General features: G+C 33.0%; 5 protein-coding genes across 8 annotated transcripts; 3 read left to right on the top strand and 2 right to left on the bottom strand.

Annotated features, from left to right (window-relative positions):
• The first annotated feature begins 625 nt into the window (after positions 1-625).
• LOC123005099 (nose resistant to fluoxetine protein 6-like) lies at positions 626-3420 on the top strand. Its single transcript, XM_044398712.1, has 10 exons — positions 626-833; positions 877-1061; positions 1118-1329; positions 1380-1662; positions 1720-1877; positions 2119-2287; positions 2332-2519; positions 2563-2873; positions 2925-3070; positions 3118-3420. The coding sequence occupies exons 1-10, from the start codon at positions 626-628 to the stop codon at positions 3253-3255; spliced, it is 1998 nt and encodes a 665-aa protein (XP_044254647.1). The 3' UTR covers positions 3256-3420.
• Positions 3421-3706: 286 nt separating this feature from the next.
• Positions 3707-7158, top strand: LOC123005773 (mitochondrial amidoxime reducing component 2-like). Of its 3 annotated transcripts, none has more exons than XM_044399725.1 (6): positions 3707-3779; positions 4189-4457; positions 4525-4704; positions 4755-4944; positions 4995-5287; positions 6914-7158. In XM_044399725.1, the coding sequence occupies exons 2-6, from the start codon at positions 4198-4200 to the stop codon at positions 7035-7037; spliced, it is 1047 nt and encodes a 348-aa protein (XP_044255660.1). In that variant the 5' UTR covers positions 3707-3779; positions 4189-4197; the 3' UTR covers positions 7038-7158. The 3 variants fall into 3 exon arrangements, with proteins under 3 accessions (XP_044255660.1, XP_044255659.1, XP_044255661.1); XM_044399724.1 differs by lacking the exon at positions 3707-3779 and adding an exon at positions 3852-3971; XM_044399726.1 differs by lacking the exon at positions 3707-3779 and adding an exon at positions 3956-4075.
• A 17-nt stretch (positions 7159-7175) lies between these two features.
• On the bottom strand, positions 7176-8849 carry LOC123005774 (UDP-galactose transporter senju). 2 transcript variants are annotated; one of them, XM_044399727.1, is made up of 5 exons: positions 8678-8849; positions 8383-8628; positions 8210-8327; positions 7970-8156; positions 7176-7919 (listed from the first exon to the last, which is right to left on the bottom strand). In XM_044399727.1, exons 2-5 carry the CDS (start codon positions 8468-8470, stop codon positions 7281-7283), a joined length of 1032 nt encoding a protein of 343 aa, XP_044255662.1. In that variant the 5' UTR covers positions 8471-8628; positions 8678-8849; the 3' UTR covers positions 7176-7280. The 2 variants fall into 2 exon arrangements, with proteins under 2 accessions (XP_044255662.1, XP_044255663.1); XM_044399728.1 differs by having other exon boundaries at positions 8681-8849.
• Positions 8850-8936: 87 nt separating this feature from the next.
• On the top strand, positions 8937-11228 carry LOC123005765 (T-complex protein 1 subunit delta). The gene is made up of 8 exons (XM_044399712.1): positions 8937-9172; positions 9319-9371; positions 9426-9515; positions 9564-9731; positions 9785-9938; positions 9995-10302; positions 10364-11068; positions 11127-11228. The coding sequence occupies exons 1-8, from the start codon at positions 9064-9066 to the stop codon at positions 11142-11144; spliced, it is 1605 nt and encodes a 534-aa protein (XP_044255647.1). The 5' UTR covers positions 8937-9063; the 3' UTR covers positions 11145-11228.
• On the bottom strand, positions 11220-13570 carry LOC123005760 (TBC1 domain family member 23). Its single transcript, XM_044399705.1, has 3 exons — positions 13437-13570; positions 13263-13371; positions 11220-13208 (listed from the first exon to the last, which is right to left on the bottom strand). Exons 1-3 carry the CDS (start codon positions 13463-13465, stop codon positions 11328-11330), a joined length of 2019 nt encoding a protein of 672 aa, XP_044255640.1. The 5' UTR covers positions 13466-13570; the 3' UTR covers positions 11220-11327.
• Positions 13571-15021: the final 1451 nt, after the last annotated feature.

The raw sequence follows: 15021 nt of genomic DNA, 5'->3' as shown, positions 1-15021 counted from the left end.
TGTTAAAACTTTGGAAAAACTGTTTTTAGAAGCGTTTTTCTCGGAAACTTTATACAATGGTAAAAACCGGAAGTCGATAGGAAAAATGGTTTCGTCGTAAAAATGTTTGTTTGATTTTTGTAAATTTAAACTCATTTTTCTTAAAAACTATTAATCTCTCAAGAAAATTAAAAATACGTTCGGAATTCTTGCTTGATTTTCTATCAAATAATAAAAACCGGAAGTCGATCGTAAAGCGTTAGAAATTAAACAAAAAGATTTTCAAACGTCGCATTTTTATTGATTAAAACTCTTATTTACAAAAAATTAATACAAGAATAGAAGCGGCAGGAATAAACAAACCCGCACCAAAAAAAATCATTTCTAAGTCATGCATCCAAATTTTGTTAGAAAAAAATTGAAGCATTTTGTGTTTAATTTCCTATATAACTATAGTATTGTTTTTGTCACTCGTTTTAAAATTAAAAAGTGAAAAAATTAACACATTTTTGAGTTGTTCCAAATTACACTATTTTAACAAAACAAAAATAATAAAAACAAGCCACTAGGTTTATCGCCTATTTTATCCTCGTTTATTATTCACAAGTTTCACTATCACAAAATTACAGTTATTATTTCAGTCAAAATGTTCACCAATAAGTGTGTTTTTTACTTTTTTGTATTTTTTTCAACAAGTTGTGGCCAATTTTTGACCCCTGACTTAATGTTAACATTACTTAAAGGAAAAATCTATGGAATTATTGACAAAACTATCGATAATAATAATCAATGTGGACAAGATTTGAAACTTTTCATTTCGGCGCTAGAAAACAAGGAATTATGGGCATTGAAAAGTAAGTTTTTTAGCTCTAGAATGTTATTTTTACTAATGCATAGTGCTTGATGCGAGTGCCAAACCTGGACCGGGGATTTTAAAAGGGAATGTGTTCCTAATTGGGGATTATGAGCAGTGTCTTGGGATTAGGCAAGTTGTAAAAGGACACGAAATTGTCGGAATGTACTGTAATGTAGTGCTCAAACCTAACAGAAATTTTCGGTGGGATTTCAGCGAAAAGGGAGCAGTAATACATTTGGGATTACTCCCAACAACTTTACATAAAACATATTTTTATTCCAGAAACTTGAACATATGAATTCAAGCATTTCGCAATTTTTACGAGGAGTTTTCGATATTTGCGTCCCCAAATCGTGCACAAGTCAAAATTTGATTCAATTTTGGGAGGAATTAACGGGAAAATTCGCATCACCATTAGATGTTTCAATACGTGACGACCATTGTCACTATCAAAATAAAAAAATCACACCTGAAACTATCGATATTTTCGTATTGTATGTACGATTTCAAAACTTTAACAACTTTTTTTTATCTAAATTTTCAGTTTTTTCTTTGGGATTATCACACTAGTGGTACTTTTTAGTACCATCTACGAAATTTATTTATTCCATATCATGAAAACAAAAGTAAACCAATCACGAAAATTTTTACTAATCTTCTCACTCTATACCAACACGAAAAAACTCATTTCGACCCATTGTGAAAACGAACAATTGACTTGTTTGTATGGTATTAAAGTATTGAGCATGGGAATGATAGTTGGAGGCCATATGGCGGCAATCAGGACGGCTATGGGTTCAAAAAACCCAATTTATTTTTTTTCAGAGGTAGAATTTGTGAAAAAATTGCTTGAAATTTGAAACAATTTTTACGTTTAATTTCAGTGGCCCACATATTGGCATAACAGCTTATTTGTTGGTAGTTTTTTTGGTGTCGAGACATTTTTCTGTATCGGAGGCGTTCTTGTGAGTTACCTCCAATTAAAATACTCCGAAAAGTACCAAATTAATATTTTCTGGTTTTATTTACATCGAATTTTCCGGTAATTATTATCGTATCAACAAGAAATTACTCCCTAGGATTTAGGGATATTCGTGAATAGGTTTAAAAAATTTAGGTTAAGTTTGGTATAGATAACTCAATTGACAGTTGACAGAAAACGTGAAAATTCTAGTTACAAACAACGTGAAGAACGTAATTTTACTAAAAATTCAAATCCTAGGTGGTAATTTCTTGTTGACAAACCTCTATTTGTGATTTTTTCGCATCAAGGATGATTTCAGACTCACTCCCGCCCTTTTTGTTGTCGTTTTGTTATATCTCAGTGTATTAAAATATATATGTGAGGGGCCATTTTGGCCCTTAATGTTGAATTATTTCGTCGATAATTGTCACAAGACTTGGTGGATGACTTTGCTTTTCGTGTCGAATTATTTAAACATTGGAGCACAAGTAAAAAAAATTGTTTTTTTGCATTCGCTAAAATTTTTTTTTAGTGTGTGACTCATTCGTGGTATTTGGCGGTGGATACTCAACTATATTTAATTGCTCCGTTTCTTATATTCAATTTGAAAAAACACACGACTCGAGTTGTTGCAGGAATGACAACTGCTTGCTTCATTTGCATTCTTTACAGTTTTATTGTAACAATGAAGAATAATTTTGGGGCCATTTTATTTTTTGAGTAAGTGTTACATACACAATTTTTTATTAATTTGGTGTTTTAGTTCCGATTTGAGCTACTTGAAGTATTACTACATGACACCAATGGCTCATTTAGCGCCTTGGTCATTTGGGATACTACTAGGTTATGTACTTTACCGACAAAATTACCAAAAAATCGTCATTTCAAAACGACAAAATCACATCTTGATGGCCCTTTCCCTTTCAACTATGCTTGCCCTTCATTTACTTTGCACTGTTTTAGTAAGACAAGGACGAGATAGCTTTTACAGCGCCCTTTTTAACTGTTTTGCTAGACCTTTATGGGCCCTTGCCCTTTGTGTTTTGATTTTTAATTGTTACACAGGAAACGGAGGTTAGTTTTTTTCAACATAAAACAATAATCACCTACTAAATTCTGTTGCAGGATTTATTAATACTTTTTTATCTCATCCTGTATTTATTGTCCTGGGAAAACTTACTTATAGCATGTATCTGTTACACGTACCAGTAATTTTTGTTATTTTTTTTGGAATCAAAGACGAGACAAGCACTATAAGTACCACGATTTTGGTAAATCATCGGTATTTTTTATGTGTGATAAAATAATATTTTTTTAGTTTCTTGATTACTGGGGGACAATGCTCGTAACTGGGGCTTGTTCGGCGATATTATGTCTTGTTTTTGAGACACCCGTCATAAATTTATTTCAAATTGTTGAAAGGAGTGATTATTCAAGAAAAAAATCAAATTATTAAGTTATTATAAACCTTGTTTTTATCACCGAGGTTAACTATGGAATAATTTTGTGTTTATAATATATCTATGTACAGTTGGAGACAAAATACTTTGGTCGTCACTTTTTTGACACTTTAACGTCAAAATGAATGACAATTTCAAATTATCCTATCAAAAAAAATATTTACAACTTGTCACCTGTGATTGACAGTAGCTAAAAATAAGGTTAACAGTCCTAAAGCATACTTTATAACTTAATGACACTCAAGTGACATTGACGACCAAAGCATTTTGTCTCCAACTGTACAATAATAAATGTAAAAGTTGTTTTTTTTTTACTTTTTTCTTGAAAATTATTAAATCACAACTGAAAATTTACTAACAGTGCTTCAAAAATGCATAATTATGTAAACCGACTATCTTTTGACTTGTCATTTATTTCCACTTGAGGTCAACTGTATTATTGGTTGTCTAACTTGCGGTGTTTTTTCCTAAACATTGTCACATGTTTAAGCATTCTCGCGTTTGTTTTTGACTTAAAACGGTAAGAATAAGGAAATATTTATTTATAAATAAAGAGTTCACAATTGGTCACTTTTTATCTCGTAGTTTATCACATAATTCAAGATAATTTTTTATGTTTGTACAAGTTTTTATGATTATTTGACCTGTTCAAATGACACACATAGTGTGATGAGCTCTAATAATTCCTTGATTGTTATTTAATGACACTTTTGTAAGTGAATAATAATAATAATTACACGAATCTAATGTTATCCTAGATTTTTGTTTGTAATTTATTAAAAAAATTGATTCAACAAACGAAATGACGCAATAAGTGTACGTAATTGTAATATCAAAATAAATCAAAAATGTTTGTTGACTGACTATATTAATTTACAACCAATTATGATAAGAAAATTCAAGCTTAATTCTAGACAATAAATTTTTAGTGTCTGAAAATGGGTCTCAACAGTGTGGTGACACAAACCGTCCTTTTTACAAGTCTTGTAACGGCCGTTACCGTCGTTGGTTCCTACTTGTACCAGAAATGGAAACAGGTCAAAATACCCTCGAATTGGGAACGAATCGGAAGCGTGAAAAAACTCCACTTGTATCCACTTAAAAGCGGACATCGAGTCGAATTACAAAGGGCCGAAGTAACAGAAGTCGGACTCACACAGACCAAAGAGGACGAGAAGGTTTTCCAGCTAAGAGACAGGTCGGTAAACATAATAATCACAAGATGGAGACGAAAAATTCCACTATTATTACGTAATTATTTTTAGGGTGTTGATAGTATATGGAGCCAAGGATCATGAATTTCGCACTGCTCGCACCTACCCCAAAATGGTCCTCATTGACGTTTCGGTGCACGATGAAGATCATCTTGCCATTGATGCCCCCACAATGAGGACACTCTACGTTAAAATACCCAACCGAAAAGACAACGACGTTACTAAAGTCAAGTAAGGGGTCACAATTTCGTTTTCGGATTTGGTTAATTATATAATTGAAGGTCGTGGAACAACGAATACATTGAAGCGATCGATTGTGGTGATGAGGCTGCTGGTTGGTTTTCTCGATACATAATCGAGCGCGATTTTGGCTTAAGACTGGGCTACAATGATGCTATGCAACGTCGAGACATTACTAAAACTCATCACAAACTCCTCAATTACTACAAGAATTTAAGCAATCATTCCACTGTTTGTAGATTAGTCATCAATTTTAATAATTATTGTCATATGTATTTCAGGGTCTGTTTGCAGACTTGTCGAGTGTCACTCTCATCAATCAACACTCGGTTCATGATTTAAATAAACGAGTTGGTAACAATTCGAATGTCACTGTTGAGAATTTCAGACATAATATTATCGTTGATGGACCTGATTTGCAACCCTATGATGAAGACAATTGGGATTGGATAAAAGTTGGTGATAATGTTATTTTGAGAAATGTTAAAGATTGCACTAGATGTGTCTTTACAACTATTTCGTCTGAAAACGGAATTAGGGATATTAATAGACAACCTTTGAAAACATTGGAAACGTTAGTAGAGTTTGTTTGACTTATTTATACAGGGTGTTTCGTCTAAACTCCACATTAGAAGTGTTGGAAGTTTGAATAATTGAAATAAATATTTCAAAATTGGCTCATAGCCATAAAACATTAAGTCCTCCTTAATGAAAATGGTTTCAAGATGGCGGCACTTTCGCTTATACCGGAAGTCGGTCTCAACTTTCTTATTTTAAATAGAAAGGTATGTTTTTTACTGTGTTTTTGGGTTAATTGGGTTATTTTAAGGGACTTTTCATCAGCTTTCCCTATACTTAAATTTAGCTGTTTTTGAAATATTTGGAGTTTTTCAAAAATTTTTGGATCTGCACCTTACACTTTAAAAATCGGTAACTCTGACATTTTTTAAGATTTTGAATTCGTTTTTTTGGCGTTTGAAAGAGAAAGTTTAGAGCCCTTTTCTGGTGTTTTCAAATTTTGAAAAAAAAAACATATCCCAACATTTTTTCAAATGGAATACTCCCAATTTTTATTTTACTAAATAGAAGGGAATTTAATTGTGCATTGATCTGTATTAACATTCCCTATACCTAAATTTAATAATTTTAAAGTTATGGACTTTTTTTTAAGACTACAGAAAATTTATTACTAGCCACACCCGTTTTCACATAGTTTGCTATGGAAATCAAAAATGTCAAAATTTTCTCTAAACAAACGTCAACAGTAAATTACTATTTGACAAATAGTGCCAAAATATGAAGAATCAAAGTTATGCAAACTTAATTATTATTGATGCGATCATTATTGAAAGCTAACAAGTGAGAAAAAAATATTTTTGTTTAATGAACGACATCAAAATTTTGTTACACTTTACATAAATACCAAATAAATTAATTAAATCAAAGTTTGAGTAGCTTTGACTCTCCATATTTTGGCACTATTTGTCAAATAATAAGTCACTGTTGACGTTTATTGAGAAACAATTTTGACATTTCTGATTTCCATAGCAAACTATACGAAAATAATAGATTTTCGACAATCGTCTTAACAAAAAGTCACCATAACTTAAAAATTATTAAATTTTGATATAGCAAATGTTAATACAGATGATGTAGAATTAAATTCTCTTCCATTTAGTAAAATAAAAATTGGGGTATTTCATTTGGAAAATTTGAGTTATGGGTATTTGAATTATTACAAAAGTAACCTTAAAATTTTAGGGTTTGTTAATTTTTTTTAAAAAAATTTGAAAACACCGTAAGAAAGATCTAAACTTTCTCTTTCAAACGCCAAAAAAACGAATTCAAAATTTTAAAAAATAGCGGAGTTACCGATTTTTAAAGTGTAAGGTGCAAATCCAAAATTTTTTGAAAAACGGCTAAATTTAGGTATAGGGAAAGCTGATGAAAACTCCCTTAAAATGACCCGATTAATCCAAAAACGCAGTAAAAAATATCTTTCCATTTAAAATAAGAAAGTTGAGACCGACTTCCGGTATAAGCGGAAGTGCCGCCATCTTGAAAATATTTTCATTTATGAGAACGTAATGAATTATGGCTATGTAGTAATTTTCAAACAAATATGATTATTCAAACTCCCAATACTTTTAATGTGGAGTTTAGACGGAACACCCTGTATAATCAAATATTTTTTTTGTAGATATCGGAAACACTCCGGACCTGATCGCGGACCGAGATTTGGAACGAATTTGGAAGTGGGAAAAACTGGATTTATTAATGTAGGCGATCCTGTATTTATTGCCAGGAAAGAGGAAAATCACTAAAGACGTTTAGATCTATGATGTGTAGATTACATAGTTTTTGGTCATACATTTCATTCGTGTATAAAGATTGTTATATTATTTAGGCGATCCTGTATATAAAAAAATAAAAGTTGATTGTTCATGGGTGTATGAAAAACGTTCAGCTTTAACGATTTATTTATTAGATTTGGTTATGTATAATCAGCGCCACATTAAATACTTTTAATTGTATTGATAAAAATAAAAAAAAAAACTCTAGTTCCATCAAACTTGTTCAGTTTTGATGAGAGCGATTTCATCGCTTTGTCGACTGGCCTGCTTTGTTGTGTTTGAGACGGGATTCTGCGAATATAAATACACAGCATACATTACAGTAGCGATTGCAAGAACCGTATTTAAATAAATGGGAATACTAAAAAATGCGTAACTTAATAAAGCCGTTAGAACTAATTCCAAGGCACTTGCAAACGTTTTTAAAATCGAATTTAGAGTCTTTAGGAAGAAACTAGTGACGATACCAATTGCGGCATTATTAAACATTACTAATAAAACTTTGTAATGGAATACTTTGAAGATGTTTTCGTATGTGAAAGCAGTGGTTAAGTGTCCTCGTACACCTAACAAAACAACGTTACAAACAATCGAATCCAAGTACATGAAAACGTTTTGAATGAAAATATTCACATCAGCTCCTTGTTTTTTAAGAAGATATTCGTTGTAGACGCCCGCGAGACATGAACAAAAAATTTGCAAAAGGATAAAAATACCGTTTACGCCAATGATATCAAATGAAAGTGATTTTTTTTCTTGGTCTGTGAAATTAACTTGCTTCAACATGCATCCAAATGTTAAAATTAACAACGAAAGCCATTGTTTCTTACTTAAAGTTTTACTAAATATGACCTGAAACATTACACCAAATTATTATAGATTTTCAATGTTTGATGACTCACTTGAAATAATATTCCAGTGACTACAACTCTTAATTGTAGTAATAAGTAATAAGTAGTGGGGTCAAATACTGATAAGTTAACAAAGGCAAGGTTATTGTAGAAACAATACAATAGTGCAGGTACAAAATAAAGTCCTAATACCTTTCTATTTTCTATAATATTGTTGACTAGAGACTTTGGGGAGTTGCTACAAAATTCGAAATTAAGAAAATTAACTTCAAGTCAAGTCAAACAACTTACTCTTTACAGTAGAACAAACTTGATACAATCAATTTAAGTATTTCAGTTAATAAAACTACCGTAATTATGTTATAATCATATTGGTTGTCTGCTTTTTGTGATGCTGTTACTAATATACCTAGAAAAGAAAACAAAAATAAACTGCAAAATTAGCATTTTAAAAAGTTAGGTACCTTGCCCCACAAACAACAATATGTAAGCTATAAAAATCGCAAAACTGAGTCTTGTAGGAAACAATTCCATCCACGAAAACGTCGACATTTTCGCATTATTTACGACATATTAACTTACAACTTTAATAATGCAAACACCAATTGTTGAGTAAATACCATTTTACGAATCATTTTATCGCTTGATAGCTCATTCTTGGAAAATTTTTAGGTTATGCAATACAAACATCCTAAATACGGTGATTATATCTACGGTAAAAATGTAGCTAGATATAATAAAATGTCTACATTTTATCACCACTTGAATTTTTTCAAATTAACATTAATAATTATCTCTGATACTCAAATTTCTAACCATTTTTTTTACGTAACTTTAGACACTAGTAACTGCCTAAAACTATCAAAAATTATAATATTGTGTTTTTTTCTTTAAATAAAGTGCTAAATAATCGTTAAAATGATTCGTTAAGTGATAATTAATAGAAACTTTTTATTATTTTTATTGTTATTATTCAAATCTAACCATTTTTGTTACTTTAAACACCGATCAACTGTCAAATTTCATGCTGTCAAAAATTATACAAAATAAACTGTCATTTCTTGAAAAATATAACCGAAGAAAAATCTTCAATCATCTGTTAATTTACAGTTTGTAGTGGCTTCTTTTGATTTTATTCGAATAAAATGACGATTCAGGCATCGATGGGTGATGGAAATAAAGGGCGAGGCGTCGTATACAAGGACAAAAGTAAGCCAAGTGATGTCCGTCTCAGCAACATAAATGCGGCAAAAGGTAAACATTAATTTCCTCAAAATATACCCTCGAATTTGTTCAACTTTGACCGTTTTATCAATTTTTACTGAAATTCGGTATGATTATTGCTCATTTTTCCGACTTAATTAGCCAAGTTTGTGTAATATCGCAACTTTTTTTCACAGCTGTCTGCGATGCCATTCGCACGAGTTTGGGGCCAAGAGGCATGGACAAAATGGTAATCATAATAACACACTAAAAGTTTATTTAATAATTATCATATTTTAATTAGATTCAGGCGAGTAACGGTGAAGTCACCATCACCAACGATGGGGCCACGATTTTGAAACAAATGAACGTCATACATCCGGCTGCTAAAATGGTACTTTATTGAGTTTTGTAAAATTGATTTAAAAACGTAATTTTTTAGTTGGTTGAGTTGTCACGTGCTCAGGATGTTGAAGCCGGCGATGGTACCACAACTGTTGTTGTAATAGCGGGGGCTTTACTCGATACTGCTGAAAAATTATTAGCCCGAGGGATTCACCCAACTGCAATTTCTGAATCGTTTCAACGAGCTGCCAAATACGCCGTTGAAGTAATTCTACCATGACACATTGAATGCACTTGTTTTTTTTTCTTTTATTGTAGATTTTAACAAGTATTTCAAAGCCAATTTCGTTGGATAATCGCGAACAAATGGTTAAGAGTGCGTCAACTTCATTGAATTCGAAGGTTGTTTCACAACAATCAAGTCTATTGGCCCCTTTAGCCGTAGATGCGGTTTTAAAAGTAGTGGAACCAGGTTGTTTTTTTTTTTTTGAAAAAGTATAAATGTTTTGTTTATTGTTGAAATTTTAGGTCATGAACAAGTCGTTTCTTTATCAGATATCAAGGTAATTAAACAAATTGGTGGCACGGTTGAAGATACCGAATTGATAGATGGTCTTGTTTTTCCTCAAAAAGTTGCAAATGTCAATGGTCCTAAACGTATCGAGAAAGCCAAAATTGGTTTTATTCAATTTTGTATTTCTGCACCAAAAACAGACATGGATCATAATGTCATTGTTTCGGATTATGCTGCCATGGATAGAGTCCTTAAGGAAGAAAGAACTTATATTTTGAATATTGTGAAACAGATCAAGAAGGCTGGATGTAATGTCCTTTTGGTAATTAATCATAATTTTCTAAACAAGTCAGTTACGTGATTTTTTGAATTTTTTATTAAAGATTCAAAAGTCGATTCTTCGTGATGCCGTTTCCGATCTTGCTCTTCATTTCCTCGACAAAATCAAATGCATGGTCATCAAAGATATTGAACGTGAAGATGTCGAATTTGTGTGTAAATCTCTTGGTTGTCGTCCCATTGCCTCCCTTGATCATTTTATCGCTGAAAATCTCGTTTCGGCCGAATTGGTTGAAGAGATCGGCGTCGGTGGTAGTCGCATGGTGAAAATTACCGGTGCTCAAAATGCCGGTAAAACAGTTACCCTTTTGGTTCGTGGCTCGAATAAATTGGTACTTGAAGAGGCAGAAAGATCATTGCATGATGCATTGTGCGTTATACGTTGTTTGGTACGAAAAGGAGCTATTGTAGCAGGCGGTGGTGCACCCGAGATTGAATTGGCATTGAAATTGGCGGCTTTGGCCGATACGAAAGACGGCATTGATGCTATTTGTTTAAGAGCGTTTGCAAATGCTTTGGAGATTATTCCGTTTACGTTGGCGGAAAATGCAGGATTGAATCCGATTCAAACGGTGACTGAATTGAGGAATCGACATGCTAAAGGGGAAATTTCGGCGGGGATTAATGTGAGAAAGGGGGCGATTTCGGATATTTTGGAGGAGAATGTGGTGCAGCCGTTGTTGGTCAGCGTCAGTGCGATTACGTTTGCTACCGAAACGGTTAGGTCAATTTTGAAAATTGATGATATTGTAAGTATTTTTTTTTTCAATTTCAATCAATTTCAATGTTTTTTTTTTTTTTTTTCAGGTGAACACGATGACATAGATCTTTTCTAACTTTTTAGTGTTTATTAACATGTCACAAGCTATTAATATGTAGTATTATAATAATAATTCTCACTTCGCTTAAGCATTATTTTATTTGGATAAGAAACAAAGACAAACGATTTGTTTTTTTACAAATAAAATATCTACAATAACTCTGTAACTATTATAAATTATTAGAAAATTACTCTTTAGTTTTCAACTGTTTTAAAATCTGTTCAGAAACAACTTTTGTAGCCTTATCGGCATTTGGTATAAGAAATCGATCCATGTCAGATATAATTAAATTCTCACCATCAGGTACCCCATATTTGAAGGTGATAAGTTCTGGATGACGTTTTCTCGCAGTTATTTTAACAATTGCCGACAAGGGTCGTTTCACAATAACTTCAGCAATGCCTTTTCTATCGGGCATTTCTCTAAGTACTATAAGCTCATTATTGGTCACAATCAAGTGACTTTTATACATGAATCCATTGATTTTCACCTCCTGACATGGAAAATGTTCAATGACTTCAGGATGTTTCAGCCATGATTGAATTTGGACCAATTCTCGACTATCTTCTTCATCGACATTTTCTATATTTGTGACACTATCATGATCATCATCTATACTAAAAACCGGTGCAACGTTTCTATATCTTTTCCCGTCGATTTTATCACTACTGCTGACATGTCTCTCTTGCACAGGACTATTATTAGGATTAACGATATAATCGATAAGTTTCTCTTTAACTTCTGCCGATTTGGACTTCATCGCAGCTGAAATTTTTCCAAAAAGATCAGTGGTCGATTGTCCCGACTTGAAACTAGTTTCGGCTTGCTGATGATGTAAATGATGTGGACCACAAACGATACAAAATTTGGGGTTGTGGTCTTGTAGATACTCATCTACATTATCGGAAAAATAATGATGGAGTGCGATATAACCTCCTGTGAGGAGAGACACATATTGGGTGTGTTTCTGGAGGAAGGAGGCAACAACCATATGGGTGTATTGATCCTCCTCGTTACGTCCCGATCCCAAAAAACACAAATGTTCACCACCAGCACTCGAATTATGTGCTAAAGCTTGTTTCTGGGCCGAAAGTAAGCCTTGGACTGCTGTAGTGAAAGCGCTAGGTTCTTGAAGCATCAAATTGCAGTCCAAATGAAAAGCTGTAGGTAAATGACCAGCATTGTACTGTTCTACAGGCCGACAATCAACGAGGAAAAACCTAACAGCGTCGATATTTCCAGTCTCGTGGGACGTATTTTCTATTAATTCGCTTACGGAGACTGGAAGACATAAAGCTTGAGACACTAGAGCTGATTCTTCCCCACTTTTTCCGTTATTATTATACAAATTTTGCATTAAATCAGTTCGGAAACTGACGGGTGTTTTAAGAGCATAATACTGGGCCAACGAACAGAAATCGCCAACATCGTCGGCCTCAAGAGCACACGGCATATTTGCCAAATTCGAAATAATAACATCTCTAGTCTCACTTTTCATTGAAATAATCTGTTCACGAGCGTTTATGACCATAATTAAAGAAAGAAAAAAAATGAAAAATGGATCAGATTGTTGGAAATAATAGTCCCACATATTTATGACGACTTGGAGATTGCAAGTAGCCGCAAAAAGGGATTGAAACCATGACAGACAATACTTATCAGGTGTGATACGTTTAGTGTCAAGAAATGAACATAATTCTGGATCGTGGTAAAGTAACAAAAGACGTAAAATGTGAAAAGCATTGCCATCATCAGTATGAGGCACATATGTGTCTTTGATTGCCTCAAACAAGTTATAAGTCGTTGAACGTGGGACTTTAAGTGTTAGCAAAGGAAGCAAAAGTTCAATCCATCCGTTATTTTTCTCATAAGATAAATTACGACTCTTGCAATAGAATGTTAAAATTGATTCTAAATCGGACACAACCGATAATTTATCCTCTTCATCGTTTCCAAGTTTTGAGACGAAAGTCGTGCAGTCTTCTCGTAGCACCGCTTGGTTAGGCAAATCATAAATTTCATTAAAATGATCGAGTTGGTTTCCCTTGTCTCTTACATCGAGGCATAACTAATAATTAAAAAAAAACATTATTGTTAATAACAAATTATTTTTTGTACTAACCTGCCAGACTTCAGCCCTTAAATTGTCTGGTAGGGGTTTGCCTTTGCAAATACAGTAAATATCAGCAACGGAACATTCCTCCAGTAAGGCATTTTCCAGATCGGCGACCCTATGAGACACACAAAAAATGCAGATAAAGTAAAGTAATGGTTTTAGTTGTGATTAAAAACTTACCACCCGTTATCATCATCAACACTTGCCATTATTATCACATATTAAACGAACAAAAGCAAGGAAAAAGTGAAAAGGACCTCATCAACAACGTGTCAAAAGTGACATTCAAAACAGGTGATAAAAGGGATTGGCAGCCCTGCTTGTCAAATATTAAGGAATTTTATTATCATTCTTCGTCCTAAAAAGTAGTACCTTTAAAATTTCGCGGGAAAATACATTTTAGTCTTGAAAAAAGGTAGTATTAATGAAATGTAACAAATAAAATAAATACAGTTTTCAATTTCTTTATTAACCGTTTCATTTCTTTGCTAAACAAAGTATAATTCTATAATAAAACAAAAAAGAATATCAAAATGCATCAAAATAAAGTAACGCAAGTCCTTACAATATCACTGTCACTACGAAGACGTCATTAAATTATGTAATACATTTATTATATAAAAGTAGTATATAAATTGTTACTTCTGGGCCAGGACATTTGGCGTCTTCAAAAAACAAGGCAGAATATTACAAATTCAGCTCTTCCTCCAAAGGTAAACATTCGAAAAAGATCTAAAACCCTTCAGAAAGCATTAATTTTTATGCACCCCAAAAGTACGAAATATCTGTAGACCACCAAAAATTGGGCACATGAAAAAAACTTTAAAACTACTTTAAGAACGCCCTAAAAAAACTAACAAAATACCGTGTTTTTACACACCCCAAAATGGCTTTTTATTTCTGGACGAAGCCATTTGGCGCATGCATAAAAAAGTAAAAACAACAATAAATCAAGGAGGGTACTACGATATTTGACGTCTTAAAAATCTAGGCAGAATCTTAAAAATTTATGATTTCCCAAAAGTACCTAAACAACTTTTAGCCTTATTCTTAACTTTATTACTCATCATGAAATTAAGTGAAAAATAGTGCTGTTATTGCCTTTTTTGAGTATTTAAGTAACTTTTGAGATACACAAAGCCTTAAAATCACTAAATTAGGCCGAAAATGACACTATTTTCTAATTTTTTTTAGCGTTTTAGCACGTTTTGGAGTCAGAAACGAAATGATTTTGTAAAATTTCCTCTAAAATAAGCCGAAAAAAATTCACCAAATGTCTCAAAAATATGAGAATATGTCTTGTTTTTTTGCACTTAAAATATTAGGTTGTTTTATTGGAATTCGTTAATTTTTTCTCAAAAATTTCGAGTTTTAAAATTATTATTAAATTATTGATTGAAAAGATGCTCGAGAATAACGAGTACTGGAGAACTGTGCAAAGATATGCAGAGGAAATTCTCAAAACAAAAGAGATGGAGGAAGAAAGAGAGAGAGATAGGGACGATGAAGATTCCTTATCCCAGTAGAATTTCGAAGTGGACATATTCTGTGAAGGGAGRGATAACCACCGGCGTGCAGGAGGCGGCCAAAAGGTGGTTTTGAACCCCTGAGCGAATATGATCTTGGAGCGAAAATGAATGGAGGAATGTCTGTGGAGACAAAAAGGACAAGCCCTTCTCCCTGAAGAAATGCTGGACGGCGATACCGGGGGGTAGGGTAGGAGGAGTAGGAGGGGCAAAAATCCTTAAGGACGTGCCTCACTACC

The sequence above is a fragment of the Tribolium madens genome, unplaced genomic scaffold, assembly GCF_015345945.1.
Source record: "Tribolium madens isolate multiple individuals breed KSU strain unplaced genomic scaffold, Tmad_KSU_1.1 Scaffold_20;HRSCAF=117;Tcas5.2_LG4, whole genome shotgun sequence".
NCBI lineage: Eukaryota > Metazoa > Arthropoda > Insecta > Coleoptera > Tenebrionidae > Tribolium > Tribolium madens.
The sequence above is the reverse complement of the archived record's forward strand: the minus strand, read 5'-3'. Positions and strand labels throughout refer to the sequence as shown.

Coding starts and splice junctions, on each gene's coding strand:
- LOC123005760 (XM_044399705.1), bottom strand. CDS start 13,465: ATGGCAAGTGTTGATGATGATAACGGGTG. Junction 13,372..13,436: donor GTTGATGATGATAACGGGTG/GTAAGTTTTTAA, acceptor TGTGTCTCATAG/GGTCGCCGATCTGGAAAATG. Junction 13,209..13,262: donor TAAGGGCTGAAGTCTGGCAG/GTTAGTACAAAA, acceptor TTTAATTATTAG/TTATGCCTCGATGTAAGAGA.
- LOC123005099 (XM_044398712.1), top strand. CDS start 626: ATGTTCACCAATAAGTGTGTTTTTTACTTTTTTGTATTTTTTTCAACA. Junction 1,330..1,379: donor ACTATCGATATTTTCGTATT/GTATGTACGATT, acceptor CTAAATTTTCAG/TTTTTTCTTTGGGATTATCA. Junction 3,071..3,117: donor CTATAAGTACCACGATTTTG/GTAAATCATCGG, acceptor ATATTTTTTTAG/TTTCTTGATTACTGGGGGAC.
- LOC123005774 (XM_044399727.1), bottom strand. CDS start 8,470: ATGTCGACGTTTTCGTGGATGGAATTGTTTCCTACAAGACTCAGTTTT. Junction 8,157..8,209: donor AGTTTGTTCTACTGTAAAGA/GTAAGTTGTTTG, acceptor CGAATTTTGTAG/CAACTCCCCAAAGTCTCTAG. Junction 7,920..7,969: donor TCACTGGAATATTATTTCAA/GTGAGTCATCAA, acceptor GTAATGTTTCAG/GTCATATTTAGTAAAACTTT.
- LOC123005773 (XM_044399725.1), top strand. CDS start 4,198: ATGGGTCTCAACAGTGTGGTGACACAAACCGTCCTTTTTACAAGTCTT. Junction 4,945..4,994: donor ATTTAAGCAATCATTCCACT/GTTTGTAGATTA, acceptor TATGTATTTCAG/GGTCTGTTTGCAGACTTGTC. Junction 5,288..6,913: donor CCTTTGAAAACATTGGAAAC/GTTAGTAGAGTT, acceptor TTTTTTTTGTAG/ATATCGGAAACACTCCGGAC.
- LOC123005765 (XM_044399712.1), top strand. CDS start 9,064: ATGACGATTCAGGCATCGATGGGTGATGGAAATAAAGGGCGAGGCGTC. Junction 9,516..9,563: donor TACATCCGGCTGCTAAAATG/GTACTTTATTGA, acceptor GTAATTTTTTAG/TTGGTTGAGTTGTCACGTGC. Junction 9,939..9,994: donor TTTAAAAGTAGTGGAACCAG/GTTGTTTTTTTT, acceptor TTGAAATTTTAG/GTCATGAACAAGTCGTTTCT.